The sequence below is a fragment of the Ahaetulla prasina genome, chromosome 13 (genome assembly GCF_028640845.1).
Source record: "Ahaetulla prasina isolate Xishuangbanna chromosome 13, ASM2864084v1, whole genome shotgun sequence".
Classification (NCBI taxonomy): domain Eukaryota; kingdom Metazoa; phylum Chordata; class Lepidosauria; order Squamata; family Colubridae; genus Ahaetulla; species Ahaetulla prasina.
Genome location: NC_080551.1, coordinates 13,609,461 through 13,627,610, shown reverse-complemented (window position 1 = coordinate 13,627,610; position 18,150 = coordinate 13,609,461). Strand labels below are relative to the sequence as shown.

Genomic DNA, 18,150 nt, shown 5'->3' with positions numbered 1-18,150 from the left:
GGCAGTTCGAATCTCACCAGGCTCAAGTTTGACTCAACTTCCAACCTTCTGAGGTTGGTAAAACGAGGACCCAGATCAATGGGGGCAATATGTTGAATCTGTAAACCGCTTAGGGCTGTAAAACATTACAAAGTAGTATAGAAGTCTAAATGCTGTTGCCATTCTGTACCAGCATTTGACATTCACGGATTCTCTCCCCCCCCACCTGCTCCCTCCATCAAAGTCAGTACACCGATAGGAATGAGGATTCGGGAGACAACTGGATGCAAAACATTATTTATTACTGGTATGTTCAAGGTCATCCTTTGACACAAAGCTGGTGGGGCAGTCATATACTGTATGTGCTTGCAGCCTTGAACCATTACCGGACCGGTTGGAATACATATAATACCCTGCCAAGCAATAATAGTGACAAAAATGCGGAGGCTCCTTTGCAGCTTCGAGAATGCTCTGTATTGCACAAATCCATCTTATTATTCAAAAGCTAACACTGCAGGACTCTCCCTATTTGTTTCATAAAAGACATCATTAACCTTCCCTTAAACAGATGAAAAAAACAGCAACACACGAAGATCAAAATCACCCCAGTATTCAAAATATATTGATTGCAACTTTGCAGCAATGACAGGTTCAGATCACGTCCACGCCCAGTCTTTATACTACTCCTGAATTAAAGGCCTCGGCAATCTTTGCAGCAATGACAGGTTCAGATCACGTCCACGCCCAGTCTTTATACTACTCCTGAATTAAAGGCCTCGGCAATCTTATACTATTCCGAATCTTCAGCCCATTTTGGGCAATTGGGATATAAAGGCCTCTAGAACCAATGAATCACATTTGTAATTCAAATCACCCGAGTCCTGCAACATTGAGATGAAGAGAAGCCATTTTCCTACCCAAAGATGCTTTTTCGAACGTCAACGGGACTTTCTTCCGTTTTTCCTCGATGACGTTTCGCGTCTCGTCCAAGACGCTTCTTCAGTTCTGAAGAATGGAGAGGGAATTCAGTCAGATCTGAAGAAGCTTCTGAGGTGAGAAGCGAAACCTCCTCATGGAAAAACAAAGGAAGTCCAGTTGCTGTTTGAAAAGCATATTTGGGACAAACCAGGATGACTGAGAATCTCCAAAGAGTAGTGGTGAAATCCTTTCCCCCCCCCCCCCGGTTCAATCCAGCTCGTTGAACCCGTAGCACCAGCAGCAGGAGGTCCGCCCATGTGCAGGTTCTGTGCATGTGCAGAAGAGGCGCCCACTCGCATTGCACGCTCCCATTCCCAAACTGCTAGCGAAGGTGATTTCACCACTGCCACAGAGATACCCATTGCATCCTTGCTTATAGACAGTATCCTCTCTTCACAGAATTTAAGTCATAATTTCCCAGGCACTTTTAAGTACAGGGATACTATCTTTTCAACTAATGACCCCTCATCCTGAATTAAGATAGTTGAAGGGCAGGAGAACACTGGTCTTAATTTTTGTGTGTGTGTGCACACCTTTGATCAGGAGGGAGAACCTGCAAAACGTAGTACCATTCTGTGTCGAGGTTGGTAATAATGAAGGTGATATAGTTCAACTTGGAACTGGGCTTGAGATTGGAGAACAGAATCCCATTATGGTCTTGAGCTACCAATTTATTATGACTAGCACAGACTTATATAGATAAAAATATGAATAAGATGTGCAATGTTTAGTATTAGTAAAGTATTCATGTGAGCAGTTGGTATTTTTGAACCATAGTTCTAGATATCTCAAGAAGACCTCTGAACCTTCCACTCCATGACTTAAGGCTTTAGTTTACACAAGCGTAAGCAAAGGAGGTAAGCTTGTTTATGGGCTCCAAAATTTCAGAATCCAGCTGGGAGAAGCTTATGGGTGAATACTTCATGCATAAAAAGATACCAAAGAAGACATTCAAAGTTCAAAGACAACCAAGATGAAGCTTTAAAAATAATAATAAGGGCATTAAAGCCCTGTCAATCCTCATACCAACATATAAAGAGTGGGAAATTTGGGACAGAATTCAAATAAATATTTCCAATGGAGTACTTTGCAAAACAATGGCACTCTTTCAAGAAATTTTGTATCCTCCCCGCCATGCAGTACAAAGTGGCCAGTGGTTTAGCTCCGACAACTTTTGATGTGCACACAGTGTTATGTGGAAACAGTGATTATAGTGCAGTTTATTTAAAGGCGTATGGGCACATGAAAGAAATTTAATTATTAGCCACCAATCCAGTTTCAGGTAAAGAAATCACACTAAGACAGAGCACACACACACAAACATCCCCCTCTCAAATAAACGATCAACCTCAGAACTCTTATGCAATATCTGCCAAATGTTTGGAATGCTGGGGACTGTAATTCTAAAGTAGGGGTCGGCAACCCGGGGCTCCAGAGCCACATGTGGCTTTTTCATCCCTCTGCTGCAGCTCCCTGTTGCTGGTCGGCGCCACAATTCTGAGAGGAACTTCTGGTTGGGGGAGGGGGGAAACACTGCACGCCAGGAGGACACTATGGCAAGGTGTGAGTTTTCCAGTCAGTTCCAGAATTGACGAGCGCTTTCGATTAGGTCAGGTAGAGGACAAAGGACGCCGCGCTAGGAGAAGACTCTATGGTGGGGGAACTGGACTTCGGCTTGGCTCCAGAATTGAACGGGGGGCTTCCGGTTAGGACCTTTTGGCTCTTTTGAGTGTTTAAGGTTGCTGACCCCTGTCCTAAAGCATAGATTTCCCATTTCTATTTGAGTAACAAAGAGAGCTTTGAACCAATCAGATGTCAGCACCAGAGACTTCTGGGAAAGCGTTTCCATTTGAACACCAAGTCACGAGCAACCATCAAAGCAGTGAAGCGGACTGTTCGTTCTAGCTTTAGATTTCAGTGGAAGAACAGCATGATGGAACAAGAGAGGCACTTTCTCCTTAACTCATACTTGTCTTTAGAGGTGGCTAATTCCTGCTTCTGTTTAATATTCTGGACAGCCTAGTTTAGCTTTGAACATCTGTGGGGTTCCCTCCCCCCATCTTCGTATATGTATATGTGTGTGTGTGTGTTTAGCATCTAATCCTTCAACTGGAATTCGCAACAACTCAAGCTGGGCACAGTTCTACTATTCCAAGCAGTCCTTATTTGCTGCAGAAAGATATCAAATGTTTTGCCCTAAGTGGTCCAAAACTCCCTTTGGATGTACTCATAAACAGGGAAACTTTCCAAAGATGCAAATCGGCCCATCGCTAACACAATTAGAGATAAGGACCCAACCTTTTTGCAGCTATTATCCCTGCAGGAAGGTTCTGGTTACATTTCAGGATGTGAAATCATTCCTATATATATAGGATTCATATTTATACACACACACACACACAGAGTAGACATCTGCACAGCTCCTCAGCATTAAGATTGTATATGCATACACACACACACACACACACAGAGAGAGAGAGAGAGAGAGTAGACATCTGCACAACTCCACAGCATTAAGATTGGATATGCATCGCCTTAAAGTTTTCACTAAGCATTACAATCAGATAAAATTAGGCCTGGAGTAAAATTCGATCAGGTTGAAAAGGATCCCTCCCTCCTTCCCTCCCCTCCAGGTCTAAGCTGATTCAGCCATTTTCTCATACATCATTCATTCAGCAAGAAAAGAATGGAGAAGGGTGCTTTCTAAAAAGGAAACCGCTTTTCTGGATAAACTGGATCCTACACAGCTCCAGGCTTCTTTAGCTCAAACTTCAAAGGCTTAAAAGACTGGCACCACTCTCCAAGGTTCAAAACTGAAAAAGTTAACTTTGGGCTCGCAGTTTTCTTTGGCATGTACCCTTTGAGGAACACAGGTGTAAATAACATCGTTTCACTGATGCTGAAGACACGAATCCTTGCTCTCTTCAGAATTAGCGGCGTAATGTCTTTACCAACTTTCTAAAACCTTCCGAACCTTCATTTGCAGTCTACGTCAAGGTCCTTGGGCCAATATTGATCATCCAGGTAGCAACTTTGATCGCTATCACCGTCCGGGGTGCCGTCTGAAGGGCCGGTGGGGTGACCTGGCGTCAGGAGTTCCTCCCATTGAAACTCTACCAATCTGTAAAGCTCCATAGACGCTTGAGCATCTTCAACAGATGAATGGCCGCGTTTGCCAACCTGGGAGGCAAAACACAAACAAACCACAAAACCAGTAAAATCCTCCATTTAGAACCATCCGTTTACCAACCATTATATCGAGAGAGAGAGAGAGAGAGAGAGAGAGAGAGAGAGAGAGAGAGAGAGAGAGATACATAGGTAGATATATACATATACATATGCATATACATACATACATACATATATATGTTTTCTGAGGTTTTCACGGGTGTTTGTATGTAGGTCTTTGGTTGTTCGGGTTTTCTCCCGTGTAAAATTGGAAGTGTCTTGGCGACATTTCAACGAAGTCTCATTCGTCATCTTCAGGCTTCAGCTTCGTGCTTCTGGGAGCACTTTGCTCACATAAGGGGATCTGGTGGCTCAACAGGCTAATGCAGCCTATTATTAACAGCAACTGCTTGCAATATTGCAGGTTCAAGTCCCACCAGGCCCAAGGTTGACTCAGCCTTCCATCCTTTATAAGGTAGGTAAAATGAGGACCCAGATTGTTGGGGGGCAATAAGTTGACTTTGTATATAATATACAAATGGATGAAGACTATTGCCTGACATAGTGTAAGCCGCCCTGAGTCTTTGGAGAAGGGCGGGATATAAATGCAAATAAAAAAATAAAATAAAATAAGAACAAAGCCAAAGCCTGAAGATGATGAGTGAGATCTCATCGAAACGTTGCCTAAATACTTCCAATCTTACATGGGAAAAGACCCGAACATACCAAAACCTGCATACATATACCCGTGAAAACCTACGAAAACATATATGTTATATATATATATATATATTTGAATATAAACAGATAGATAATAGATAGATAGATAGATAGATAGATAGATAGATAGTGTTGTGACCCAGGTTCCTGGACCCGGACTCCTGGACTCGGATGATTCAGAAAGTGAGGGAGAAGACCTGGCCAGCCCTGCTTCTCTTGAGCCCTTTCCCTCCCTGGCACCCACTCAAAGGGATGGGGAGGGGCCGGCACAGCCTGATTCCATGGAGCCTCCTTCTGATTTGGCAACGCCCCAAGAACAGTTTTGGAGCGATGCAAGGTCACGTAGACGTAATCGCCGTGCGCAGCAGCGGAAGAGTTGGGACAAAGCCAAGTCATAATTGTCATGCAGTGACATCTGCAGAGACTATAAATAGGAGGCGGGACTTCCTGGTTTTTTGTCTTGGACAAAGTAATGAGTTGGCGCGAGCTAATGAATTGGCGAGCTAACTATTTCAATGGAGGAAGAATATATTCGTGAGTAATTCTGGCCTTATCTATAATTTCCTCGTTATCTCCAGAAACTTGGCAGGCCCGTGGGTAGACGTGGCCAGGACATGTATCTATGTAAATAAAAGGGAAAAAAAAAGGAAGGCCTCTGACGGACTCTTTGCTGGGAGTATTGGGGAAGGAAACAGAACATTTTGTCCAAGACCTGACTAAAACATCTTCCACCAAAGATGGATCAGCAGCAGGTACAGCAGCAGTTAGAGCAGCTACAAGCAGCTAATCAACAGCTCCAGCAGCAAGTGGCTCACTTGGCAGGCCAACTTGCTGCCAGGAATGTGCCTGCAGCCCCCCCCCATCCTCCCACTCCTCCTCCTCGTCGCAAGTGCCCGATAACCGTGCCGGATAAGTTTTCTGGGCAGCCTGAGATGTTCCCGACCTTCTTGGGACAGTGCCAGCTCTACATGGCTATGAGGCCAGAGGATTTCCCAGGCGACCGGGCTAAGGTGGCCTTCGTGATTAACCTTCTTTCCGGCTCGGCTGCTCGATGGGCCACGCCCTCTTGCTCCAGGACAGCCCCTGCTGGCGGACCAACAGCGTTTTGGCAGCACCTCGCACCATGTATGAGGACCCCGTTCGAATGCTGACGGCAACCAGGCGCCTTAAGGAACTCCGTCAAGGGAAACGCCCCCTGCAGGAGTACATCGCCGAATTTCGTCTTTTGTGCCAGGACTCTGACTGGAATGATGCAGCGCTGGTGGACGCGTTCCAGGAGGGACTCTCAGAGGAATTGCAAGACGAGCTGGCCCGCGTGGAGGCGCCGCGGACCCTCGACAACTTGGTGCCCCTTTGTCTCCGCCTCGATGCCCGTCTGCAACGGCGACCGTCCCGTCGCACCCCCCGGGACCCTCCGTCGACATCTGCACCCCCACTTCCTGCACCACCAGCACCCAGGGTCGCCCCACGTTTTGTAACCGCTGCGGAAGAGCCCATGGAGTTGGGAGCGGCCAGACCTCGCCTAACAGCCCAGGAGCGGAACCGGAGGCGCCAAGGGGGATTGTGCCTGTACTGTGGGGAGCCCGGCCACTTCGCCGCTTCTTGCCCCAGAAAGCGGCGGGCACGCACGCCGGTCCCCGAACCACAGCGTGACCAATCGGGAAACGGAGCAGGCCCGACCCCGGGGAAACCCTAGGTCGGGCACGTACTAAGCCCCCACTGGACGTTGCGGAAGTAGACTCTGGGCCCCCTCGGCATCTGATTCTGGACACACGGATATGGTTGGGGAACCAGTCGGACGGGCTCCAGGCGCATGCGCTGGTGGACTCAGGGGCCACAACAAACTTTATGGACCAGGCCTTTGTGACCCAGTTTGCGGTCCCGTGGTTCCGTGGACCCTCCGATGCGGTAGAGACAATTGATGGGCGAGAACTGGTGTCCGCCCCATTAAATTCGCCACCCAGCCTTTGCGCCTGGCTATTGGGGACCATGAGGAGGCGATCCAGTTTTATGTCACGGCGGACCTTCATTTTCCTTGGTCCTTGGGTTGGCCTGGCCGGACCCACGATCCTCAGGTGGCCTGGTCGCGAACACCATCTCTTTCCCGAGTCTGCAGTGCGTCGATCACATCCGCCACACCTGTGCCGCCAGAACGTCCCCACCGCTGCCATCACCTTGCCTCCTGAGCTGACGGACTTCGCCGACGTGTTCAGCGAGAAGGAGGCGGACCGACTACCCCGCATCGGCCCCACGATTGCCCGTGGACCTTCTGCCCAACGCACCACTGCCTGTGGGACGCCTGTATTCCATGTCGGAGCCCGAGTTGGCCGCCTCAGGGACTTCCTGGACAAAAACCTGGCCCGAGGGTTCATCCGCCTTCAAAGTCCCTCTCGGCCCCGGTCCTCTTTGTGAAGAAGAAGACAGGGACTTGCGCCTATGCTGTGATTACCGCCGGCTAAACGCCATTACGGTGCGGAATCGCTACCCCTGCCGCTCATCCCGGAGCTACTGGAAAGGTTGCGGAGGCCACGATCTTCACCAAGCTCGATCTCCGGGGCCTACAACCTGGTGCGGATACGAGAAGGAGACGAATGGAAGACGGCATTCGCACCCGATACGGACACTACGAATACACTGTCATGCCATTTGGGTTGACCAATGCTCCGCCGTTTTCAGCACTTCATGAACGACGTGTTCCGAGACATGTTGGATCGGTTCGTGGTTATCTACCTGACGACATCCTGATTTACTCCCGGTCCAGGAAAGCCACCTTCGACACGCCAGTCTGGTTCTGCAACGCTATGGAGCAACAACTCAATGCGAAGCTGGAGAAATGCGTCTTCTTCCGGACTTCCATAGAATTCCTCGGGCATATCATCTCGCCCGAGGGCATAGCCATGGACCCATGTAAAGTAGAAGCTTTGTGTAGCTGGGAAGCCCCTCGTCGGGTGAAGGATGTTCAGCGCCTACTGGGCTTCGCCAACTACTACCGGACCTTCATCCCGGCTTCGCCACACTGACAGCTCCACTTACCCAGCTCCTCAGGAAGAAGGTTGCATTCGGTGGGGTCCCCGCAGCAAGAAGCATTCACAGCCCTCAAGAAAGCCTTCACACGGAACCCGTCCTGAGGCATCCCGACCCGCCCGGCCTTTTGTGGTGGAAACGACGCGTCCAATGTGGCTCTGGGAGCGGTGCTGCTACAGGCTCCGACGAATGGTGGCACACTTTTTCCCTGCGCTTACTACTCCCGGAAACTCAACCCTTCCGAGCGCAACTACACTATCTGGGAAAAAGAGTTGCTGGCTATCAAGGCTGCATTCGGGGCTTGGCGACACCATCTGGAGGGGGCCCGACATCAGGTGGAGGTCCGAACGGACCATCGGAATCTCGAGCACCTCACCACAGCTCGGAAGTTGAACCAGCGGCAGATCCGTGGTCGTTGTTTTTGCCCGGTTCAACTTCCGCGTGACCTACATTCCCAGCGGTCACAACCGGAGGGCGGATGCCCTGTCCCGCAAGCCAGAGTACCTCTGCGCCAAGGACCCCTTCCTCCACGGACAGTGCTGCGGCAGAAGCCTTGGCCGCAGCACGGGAGCCAGTGGACTTGCGGGCCCAGGTGCGAGGCGCAGCGCCAGGACGCCTGGTCGCAGCAAAGGAGAGCGGAGGTGGGCCCCACGTCTCCTTGGACCTTGGAGGAGGACTTACTCAAGTTTCGGGCGATTATATGTACCCACAGGACCACTCCGAGCCCTCGTCATGACCCAGTGCCACGACAACCCTGCAGCAGGACATTTTGGGTTCTTCAAGACCCTCCACCTGGTGACACGGACCTTTTGGTGGCCCAGTGCGGCATGATATACATGCCTACGTGACATCCTGCGTACCGTGCCGGCAAGCCAAGACCGCCACGGGGCCCCTCCCGGCTCCTCCAGCCCTTGCCGACACCCGACAGACCCTGGGGCGATCTCTATGGATTTCCTGACAGACCTGCCGCCGTCCTCTGGGTTCACCACGGTGCTGGTGGTGGTGGACATGCTCACCAAGATGGCACACTTCATCCCATGCCGCGGACTGCCCACAGCCGCAAAAACGGCCCGTCTCTTTCTGCAGCACATCTTCCGCCTCCATGGTCTACCGGACAGGGTGGTTTCGGACCGCGGAGTTCAGTTCACAGCCCGCTTCTGGAAGAGCCTGATGGCCGCGTTGGAGGTGCAGGTATGTCTGTCGTCATCGCACCATCCGGAGACCGACGGGGGTACAGAGAAGGTCATCGGTATACTGGAACAGTATCTCCGTTGCTTCATCAACCAGCAACAGGACAACTGGGCCGACTACCTGTCCCTGGCGGAGTTTGCTTTTAACAACTCTCAGCACACCTCTACTCAGATGACCCCGTTCTTTGCCAATGTGGGGTACCATCCGCGGCTCTTCCCTCTGGCACCACCGGACTCTCCTGTTCCCGAAACGCAGACCTTCCTGACGGAATTGCATGCGGTCCAACAGTTGGTACGTCAGCAGCTGAATCGGGCAAAGGAGGATTACAAACGGTCCGCCGACCGCTCCCGACGGGCAACGCCCCCGCTGGCAGTTGGAAACCGGGTGTGGCTCTCCACCAAACACCTCCCATCCGACCGCCGGGTAAAGAAGTTGGACCACCGATTCATTGGCCCATTCCCTGTCGAGGCAGTCATCAAACCAGTAGCCTACCGACTGACCCTGCCACGATCCATGCGGATCCACCCCTGAGGCCACACCGAGTCCCCTTCGGTGCCCAACAGCACCCGTCACTGTCGCCGAGGACGGATCGGAGGAATACGAAGTCCACAGCGTACGAGACTCCCGCTGGCTGAAGGGTCGTTTCCAATATTTGATCGCGTGGAAGGGATACGGGACTGATTTCTCCTGGGTAGATGCCTCCGGCGTTCATGCCCCTGACCTGGTGCACGCCTTCCATGAGCAGAACCCAGCCCGACCGCATCCCGATCGTCAGCCCGGGGAAGGGCCCTGCGGTGAGGATAGTGTTGTGACCCAGGTTCCTGGACCCGGACTCCTGGACTCGGATGATTCAGAAAGTGAGGAGAAGACCTGGCCAGCCCTGCTTCTCTTGAGCCCTTTCCTCCCTGGCACCCACTCAAAGGGATGGGGAGGCCGGCACAGCCTGATTCCATGGAGCCTTCTTCTGATTTGGCAACGCCCCAAGAACAGTTTTGGAGCGATGCAAGGTCACGAGCGTAATCGCCGCGCAGCAGCGGAAGAGTTGGGACAAAGCCAAGTCATAATTGTCATGCAGTGACATCTGCAGAGACTATAAATAGGAGGCGGGACTTCCTGGTTTTTTGTCTTGGACAAAGTAATGAGTTGGCGCGAGCTAATGAATTGGCGCGAGCTAACTATTTCAATGGAGGAAAGAATATATTCGTGAGTAATTCTGGCCTTATCTATAATTTCCTCGTTATCTCCAGAAACTTGGCAGGCCCGTGGGTAGACGTGGCCAGGACATGTATCTATGTAAATAAAAGGGAAAAAAAAAGGAAGGCCTCTGACGGACTCTTTGCTGGGAGTATTGGGGGAAGGGAAACAGAACAGATAGATAGATAGATAGATAGATCAATCAGGGGTGTCAAACTCAAGGCCCGGGGTCCAGATCCGGCCCATGGGGTGCTTAGATCTGGCCCGCGGTGCCTCTGCCAGCAAAAACCGAGCTCAGGAGGGCTGCACGAGGATTCTCAGTTTTCACTGGCAGAGAGTTCCAAGAGGCCGTTGCAGTTGAAAACGGAGCTCAGGAGCCCGTTTTCTCTGATAGAGCGCCCTTGTCATGAGTTACATTGAGCTGGCCATGCCCACTCCGCCCCCCTCCGGGGTCAAACACAACACTGATATGGCCCTCAATGAAATCAAGTTTGACACCCCGATATAGATATTAGATATCTATGAAGATCTCTCTCTCTCTCCATCCATCTATAGCCAGCCATCCATCCATATCTATCCAGCGTCTATCCATATCCATCTATCCGTCTATCTTATACCAAATAATCTCTTATCACCCAGCAGATGGGTTTGGGCAGATATACACCCACACCCATTTGCTAAACCCCGAGAGGTGATTGGGCAATCGCGGCACGTAATTACGTTCATTAGGAACCAAGAGGCACTACAGGATATTCAAGGATCTCAAGGAATATCCCTTGAACTGCAGAAACAACCTCGCATCAAAATAACCCAAGATAAGGTACACTTAACAACTTTCAGATGCAAGGCAACCGAATGATAGTAGGGTTGGGTTTTTTGGTTTTTGCAGGATTATTATTATTATTATTATTATTTAAATTTTTATACCGCCCTTCTCCCGAAGGACTCAGGGCGGTTCACAGCCAGGTAAAAAATACACAATAATACAATATAAATATGATTAAAATACAATTAAAAAACTTATTAAATTGGCCAAGATTAAAAATTTAGGATAAAAACCCATTAAAAACCCATAAATTTAAAACTAACCCAGTCCAGCGCAGATGAATAAGTGAGTTTTGAGCTCGCGATGAAAGGTTCGGAGGTCCGGAAGTTGACGGAGTCCTGGGGGGAGTTCGTTCCAGAGGGCGGGAGCCCCCACAGAGAAGGCCCTTCCCCTGGGCGTCGCCAGACGACACTGTCGCGCCGATGGCACCCTGAGGAGTCCCTCTCTGTGAGAGCGCACGGGTCGGTGAGAGGTATTCGGTAGCAGCAGGCGGTCCCGTAAATAGCCCGGCCCTATGCCATGGAGGATAATTCTGCTTTTCAGTGCTCTTGAGGAAATGAAAGATGGCCAGTTACCTGAATGTTTTTGTGTAGCAGCTGATGAGCGAGGCTCTTGAGAGACATGCTTGGTTTCAGAGTTGATGCAATCTTTTTCTTCAGCAGAGGACACTGGCTTGTATCACGCCTCCAGGCTCGGGAGGGAAAGTATTTTAAGGCTCGGAAATCATTGTGGAGAGCATGGCCCACAACTATTTTATCCTTCAAGATCTGTATGATCTAGAAAGACGAAAAAGGTTAATTTGCCAATGTTCAGTATAGGACAACTGTAGGCTACTCAAACAAGCAGACCAATATCTATTTATCTGTTTGTCTGTCTGTCTATCTATATCAATATCAATATATTTTTCATTGTATCTATCGTCTTCTATCAGTATCTTCCTTTCATTGTATTTATCTATCATCTATCAGTATCTTCCTTTCATTGTATTTATCTATCATCTATCAGTATCTTCCTTTCATTGTATTATCTATCATCTATCAATATCTTCCTTTCATCGTATTTATCTATCATCTCCTATCAGTATCTTCCTTTCATCATATTTATCTATCTTCTATCATCTATCATTATCTATCAATATCTGTTTTCATCATTGTTTGTCTATCATCATCTATCAACATCATCTATCATCATATGCATGTATGTATATATGTATCCATCCATCGACCCATCCTTTGATTTTTTTCCCAATTAATCTACATTTTTTATTTTCAAAAAAAGAAGAAAGAAAACTTGTAGCGACACTTAAGGAAAAAAATTTACACCATGTCTAATTTCCTGCAACTCAACTGCTGAGTGTCCACGAAAATGGAACCAAAAACAGAACAAATGAGAACAAGAAGAAATCAATAAAGTAATTGGGACCCTCAAGATATACAGCGGTGCGTAGTCTTTAAGGAGGAGAGCTGTAAAAAAGGTTAAAAAAAGGAAAAACACGAAGTAAACGAAATTGGTCAACGAGGACTTAAAGCACCCTAGCTTCTGAATTTTAACTGCTTCCTTGGAGACATATTAAAACCGGACAAAAGGAAAATGAAATGATGGGTGGATAAATGTGACGTGGAATTGATCAAGCAGAAATGATGGGATCACCTTCACTCATAATCAAGTGAAGCTGATCAGGTATCAATCAAGGATGTACTAATTTAGATGCCTGTACTAGCCAGAAAAGGGACACAGTGGCTCAGTGGCTAAGAATCTGAGCTTGTCAATCAGAAGGTCGGGAGTTCAGCGGTTCGAATCCCAAGCGCCGCGTAATAGAGTGAGCTCCCGTTACTTGTCCCAGCTTCTGCCAACCTAGCAGTTTGAAAGCATGTAAAAATGCAAGTAGAAAAATAGGGACCACCTTTGGTGGGAAGGTAACAGCACTCCATGCGCTTTTGGCGTTGAGTCATGCCTGTCACATGACCATGGAGATGTCTTTGGACAGCGCTGGCTCTTCGGCTTTGAAACAGAGATGAGCACCGCCCTAGAGCCGGAAATGACTAGCACATATGTGCGGGGGAACCTTTATCTTTACTAGCCAGACAGCCAACTGGAATTCAGGATTTAACTAGCGCCTTCCAACTTTACAGTGCTATGACTGTGGATACAGGTATTGTTGCTTGCCTATCATTCTGCATTTTCTTGCAGATTCTGGTTGAATTATTATTATGCATCTCTCAACACTGACATTATATGGATACTCCTAAATTAATCTCTTGTGCTTACCTCACCCTGCGCAATCCTGAAAGAAATTGCTTTTCTCATGTGCTTCCAGGTGATGCCACTCCAGCGCGTCCTATAATCTACGATTGGACTTTCTGGAAGAATGTATTTGTCATAGATCACATCACCATCATAGCTCACCACCGTACAGCGGGCCAACTCGCTTATCTTTCCAGAAGGACCCGTGCCTACCATTTCGCAGTCAATGGCCACACGCGTCACAGATTTCTGCGGTGTCTGATGCAGGAAAGGACTAGTCCTTCTTCTGGGGGAGGCTAGCAGGTTCTGAACATCTTGGGAAGATGATGGCTGCTTGGCTAGTTCCTCAGAGGAAATGGAGACAGCTTCACCATATCTGGAAGACGTCTCCTGAGTTGTCATCTCATCCTTCTGCAGAACCTGGCTACTTCCGTTTTCCCAGGACGATGAGTCCTGCAACCCATCCATTTCAGAGACATCTGTGGTCCCCATGAGATTTCTCTCCTGTGTTCTGGCGGCCAGGTGTCCATTCTGCTCCAGTGCTCTGCGCATCATGTAGCGCTGGTGCTTCCGGCTTTTCTTTTTGTCCTGAGTGCCAGCTTTGTCATCCCAACAAAGTTGATCGAGATTATGACTTAGATCCCTTCCGGTATAGGGACATTTGACAATTGGAACATTCATCATCTCCTGGCTACCTACCTGGTTGAACTTTTGGGGGCTAATTGCTCCCGGCACAAATTTGATGTTAGAGGACATCCTACCAAAAAAAAAAGATGCAACCTAGTTAATAATGTGAATTGAGGAAAGCCCCTGGTCTGAAAATAAGAAAGTCGTCGGATTTTTTTAAAAAAGGTGTTTTTTTTTCTGCAAATGGGACAGGGTGGATAAAAATCAATGATTTAAAAAAATAATAATAATCAAAAAATAGATTTTAAAAAATTTATTTTAATAAGATGCTTTTGGAGTAAATATCTATCTAAAGATAGTTTTCTATTTAAGATAGATTAATAATTTAGTTTATTCAGCATGAAACTGAGCTTAGTTATGCAGCATGAGGCTATATATTCTGCAATATTGGGACTGTTGGTGAGTCAACAGTGGGTCAGAGGAGGAGCTGCTACGGGACAGAGATAACAGTTCCTCTTTAAAAATTATGATTTAAATCAACTTGATTTAAATCAAATCCACTCTGAAATGGGAAGACATTATTCAACTTTTCTATTGGGTATGAAGCATTATTCAATATTAGGAAATCATGACTATTCATACAACTTATTTAACCATTTCAATTAATGAAATGGTTAAAGCCACAGTATCATAAGCTGTTAATGCTAGTTTGGATTTTTTTGTGGTTTATGCAGAACAAACCTACTCTGTTTAATTAGCTTATAATTCACTGCAGTATGAGACTCCGGAAAATTGGTTTATTGAAGTGCTAGGTAGCCTTAAATAAGTAAAAATCTCCATAGTGACAAGAATAGTAATAATTTTCCAGCTTTCCGAGAGACCAGAAAAGAACATAAATACACCTCCCGAGAGAAACACTCCATAAGTCTGAAAACTCCATAAGTAAAGACCAGTTTGTTGGCACTAACAACTGCCACCTCCTAAGGCCTCTAATGCACGATAAACACTGCATTTAAAATATTAGAAAGGAAAAAAGAAGCAACGGTTAGCACTCAAGGTCTGCATCTTGTATGGGTTCAAAATAAGTTCTATCCAAAGCTTTTTAAGATTTATCACCAAGAATTTGGCTACAACGTGCAAAGTAAGTTACAAACCAACATAATTAGAGCCCTGATGGTGCAGTGATTAGAATGCAGTACTGCAGGCTAACTCACTGCTCACTCCAGGAGTTTGATCCCAACCGGCTCAAAGTTGACTCAGCCTTTTATCCTTCTGAGGTCGGTAAAATGTGGAGTTTGTTGTGGGCAATAGGCTGACTCTGTATACCGCTTAGAGAGGGCTGTAAAGCACTGTGAAGCGGTATATAAGTCTAAGTGCTAAGTGATATTGCTATGGTAGGCTAACTCTGCCTACTGCCAGCAGTTTGATCCTGACCAGCTCAAAGTTGACTCAGCCTTTTATCCTTCTGAGGTGGGTAAAATGAGGACACAGCTTGTTGGGGGCAAGATGCTGTCTCCGTAAACCACTTAGAGAGGGCTGGAAAGCACTATAAAGTGGTATATAAGTCTAAGTGCTATTCCTAAGTGCTATAACATTCTAAGTCCCAAAACTTTCAGAGCAATTTTGGACCTCTTTCCATTTCATGGCGGGGTTTAGCAAACAACAAAGAAACATTCCTATCCATTCTGGTTTTTTTTTTAAGGGACAGGAGAAATAACTTGTAGATATCCGATGCTTCAGTTTACATCTGGAGGTGCTGCAAACCCATGTATATAGTACTTTCATATAATTTTAAGCCAAACATTAATTATGGTTTGCGATGCCTCATTTACATCCGGAGCTGCCGTACAACCTTGTGTAAGTACTTTCATACGATTTAAGCCGAACATTAATTTATGGTTTGCCAAGCAAAGACAACTGACTAAGATTTAAACATGATAAAGCTGCTCTCAAATTTTACATCGATACCAGGTGTCTGCATGATTTTCCAACTTCTGCAAATTTTGGACTTTTTAGTCTAGTCAAGTATTTCTCACCCTTGCCATCTTTTAAGATGTGTTGGGGTTCAGTTCCCAGATATAATTCCTCCAATTGGGGAATTCTGAGAACTGAAGTCCACACATCTTAAAAGAGAAACATTCCACCAGTCTTCAGCCCTTTGGCATCCGAGTAACAAGCCAGATCTCATTTTTCATCTCTTCTTTCATTTTTTCCTATCCTCCTATGACCAGGATCCTAGGCCACCACCCACCAATGGAATAGGAATAGGAATAGGATAGGGATAGGGATAGAATAAAAGAGTTGGAAGGGACCTCTGAGGTCTTCTAGTCCAACCCCCTACTATACCATTTCATTATCCAATCTCTTCTTTTAAAAAATTCCAGCATTGGAGCATTTACAACTTTTTTTTGAATATTTTTTTTGATTTTACACACAAACAACCATTTAATACATCCTTCGTTCCTTCCATGCGACATCTCAGTGTTTTCTCCTTGACTTCATCTTTTTGTTTTTCTATCTTCATTTTCATTTGATCTGTTCCATTTCCCCCCCCCACAAGTACAATATTCTAAATTATACCATTTTCTCACCTAACAATTAGTTTGCTTACCCATTATCTTTTTTTCTAACCGATGGTAAAATTGATCCCCTATCTTAAAAATATTCCGAATCCTCTCTTTTCTTTTAATCATCCAGAGCATTTACAACTTCTGGAACAAGGCAAAGTTGGTCCACTGATTTTACAGTGGAATTTACAGACCCCGACTGATGATGGGCTCTCAGCAGTGAAGCCCAAGTCAACCCAAACCACGTGATTCTGACTTAACTTTGAGAAACAGAACAAAGGGGCTTTCCCCCCATCCTGCTCTATAACAGGGGTCTCCAACTTTGGCAACTTTAAGACTTGTGGACTTCAACTCCCAGAGTTCCTCAGCCAGCTTTGCTTTGCTAAGGAACTCTGGGAGTTGAAGTCCACAAGTTTTAAAGTTGCCAAGGTTGGAGACCCTTGCTCTAGAGAGCTAATTGAAATCTCAGCCTTTCCTGCAGGAAATCTCAGCCTTTCCTCCTCCTCCCATATTCCAGGGCTGCCCCTTTCCTACCCAACAGTCCCAGGGCAACTTCTCCAGGGTGTCCAAAACCCCAGCAAAGTCTGATTCTCGAAATTTCTTCCCCCCACCCCCCAAAGTCCCGCAAATCAGACCCCCATCCCATCCCCCACCCCCCCACTTAGCCTTACCTAGCTAAAGCCAGCTTCGCACGTGTCTTTCCCGGAAGCGGGGGGGGAAAAAACCTACTACTCGTATCCGGACCGGGCCGGCGTTGGCGGCCACGCCTCCTCCGACTTGATTGGCTGCTTTGGCAAAGAGAAGGCGGAGTTGATTTGCATCCTAACTCGCCCCCACTCCCGCGGACATTTTTTTTTTTTAAACATAGGAGTCTTGCCTGCGCATGCTCACACGCGACTCGCTGGTGCCTGGAATCATCGGTTGGGCGAAGCGAGGTTGTGCGTTGCATCTTACAACTTTCTCTCTTTTGTGTGGCTTGACTGCATCGTCTCTCTCTCTCTCTTGTTTTTCTCTTTCTCTCTCTCTTTTCCTCTCTTTCCCTCTCTCTCTCTTTTTATTTCTCTCTCTCCCTCCCCCCCTTTCTCTTCATCCCTTTCTTTCTCTCGTTCTCTCTCTCTCTCCCCCTCCCCCTCTCTCTTTCTCTCTCTTTCTCTCCCTCTTTCTCTCGTTCTCCCTCCCTCTCTCTCTCTTTCTCTCCTCTCTCTCTCTCTCTCTCGTTCTCTCTCTCTCTCTCCTCCTCCTCTCTTTCTCTCTCTTTCCTCTTTCTCTCGTTCTCTCTCGTTCTCTCTCTCTCTTTCTCTCCCTCTCTCTCTCTCGTTCTCTCTCTCTCCCTCCCCCTCTCTCTTTCTCTCCCTCTTTCTCTCGTTCTCTTTCTTTCCCTCCCTCCCTCCCTCTTTCTCTCTCTTTCTCTCGTTCTCTTTCTCTCCCTCCCTCCCTCTCTCTTTCTCTCCCTCTTTCTCTCGTTCTCTTTCTCTCCCTCCCTCCCTCTCTCTCTCTTTCTCTCCCTCTCTCTCTCTCTTTCTCTCGTTCTCTTTCTCTCCCTCCCTCCCTCTCTCTTTCTCTCCCTCTCCCTCTCTTGTTCTCTCTCTCTCCCTCCCTCTCTCTCTCTCTCTGTGACTCTTTTTCTCTGTG

The 18,150-nt window shown here is 47.4% G+C and overlaps 1 protein-coding gene across 1 annotated transcript; it reads right to left on the bottom strand.

The window, feature by feature from the left end:
• Nucleotides 1-270: 270 nt before the first annotated feature.
• Nucleotides 271-17,549, bottom strand: AEN (apoptosis enhancing nuclease). The gene is made up of 4 exons (XM_058156019.1): nucleotides 17,190-17,549; nucleotides 13,349-14,081; nucleotides 11,656-11,856; nucleotides 271-4,137 (listed from the first exon to the last, which is right to left on the bottom strand). Exons 1-4 carry the CDS (start codon nucleotides 17,465-17,467, stop codon nucleotides 3,934-3,936), a joined length of 1,416 nt encoding a protein of 471 aa, XP_058012002.1. The 5' UTR covers nucleotides 17,468-17,549; the 3' UTR covers nucleotides 271-3,933.
• Nucleotides 17,550-18,150: the final 601 nt, after the last annotated feature.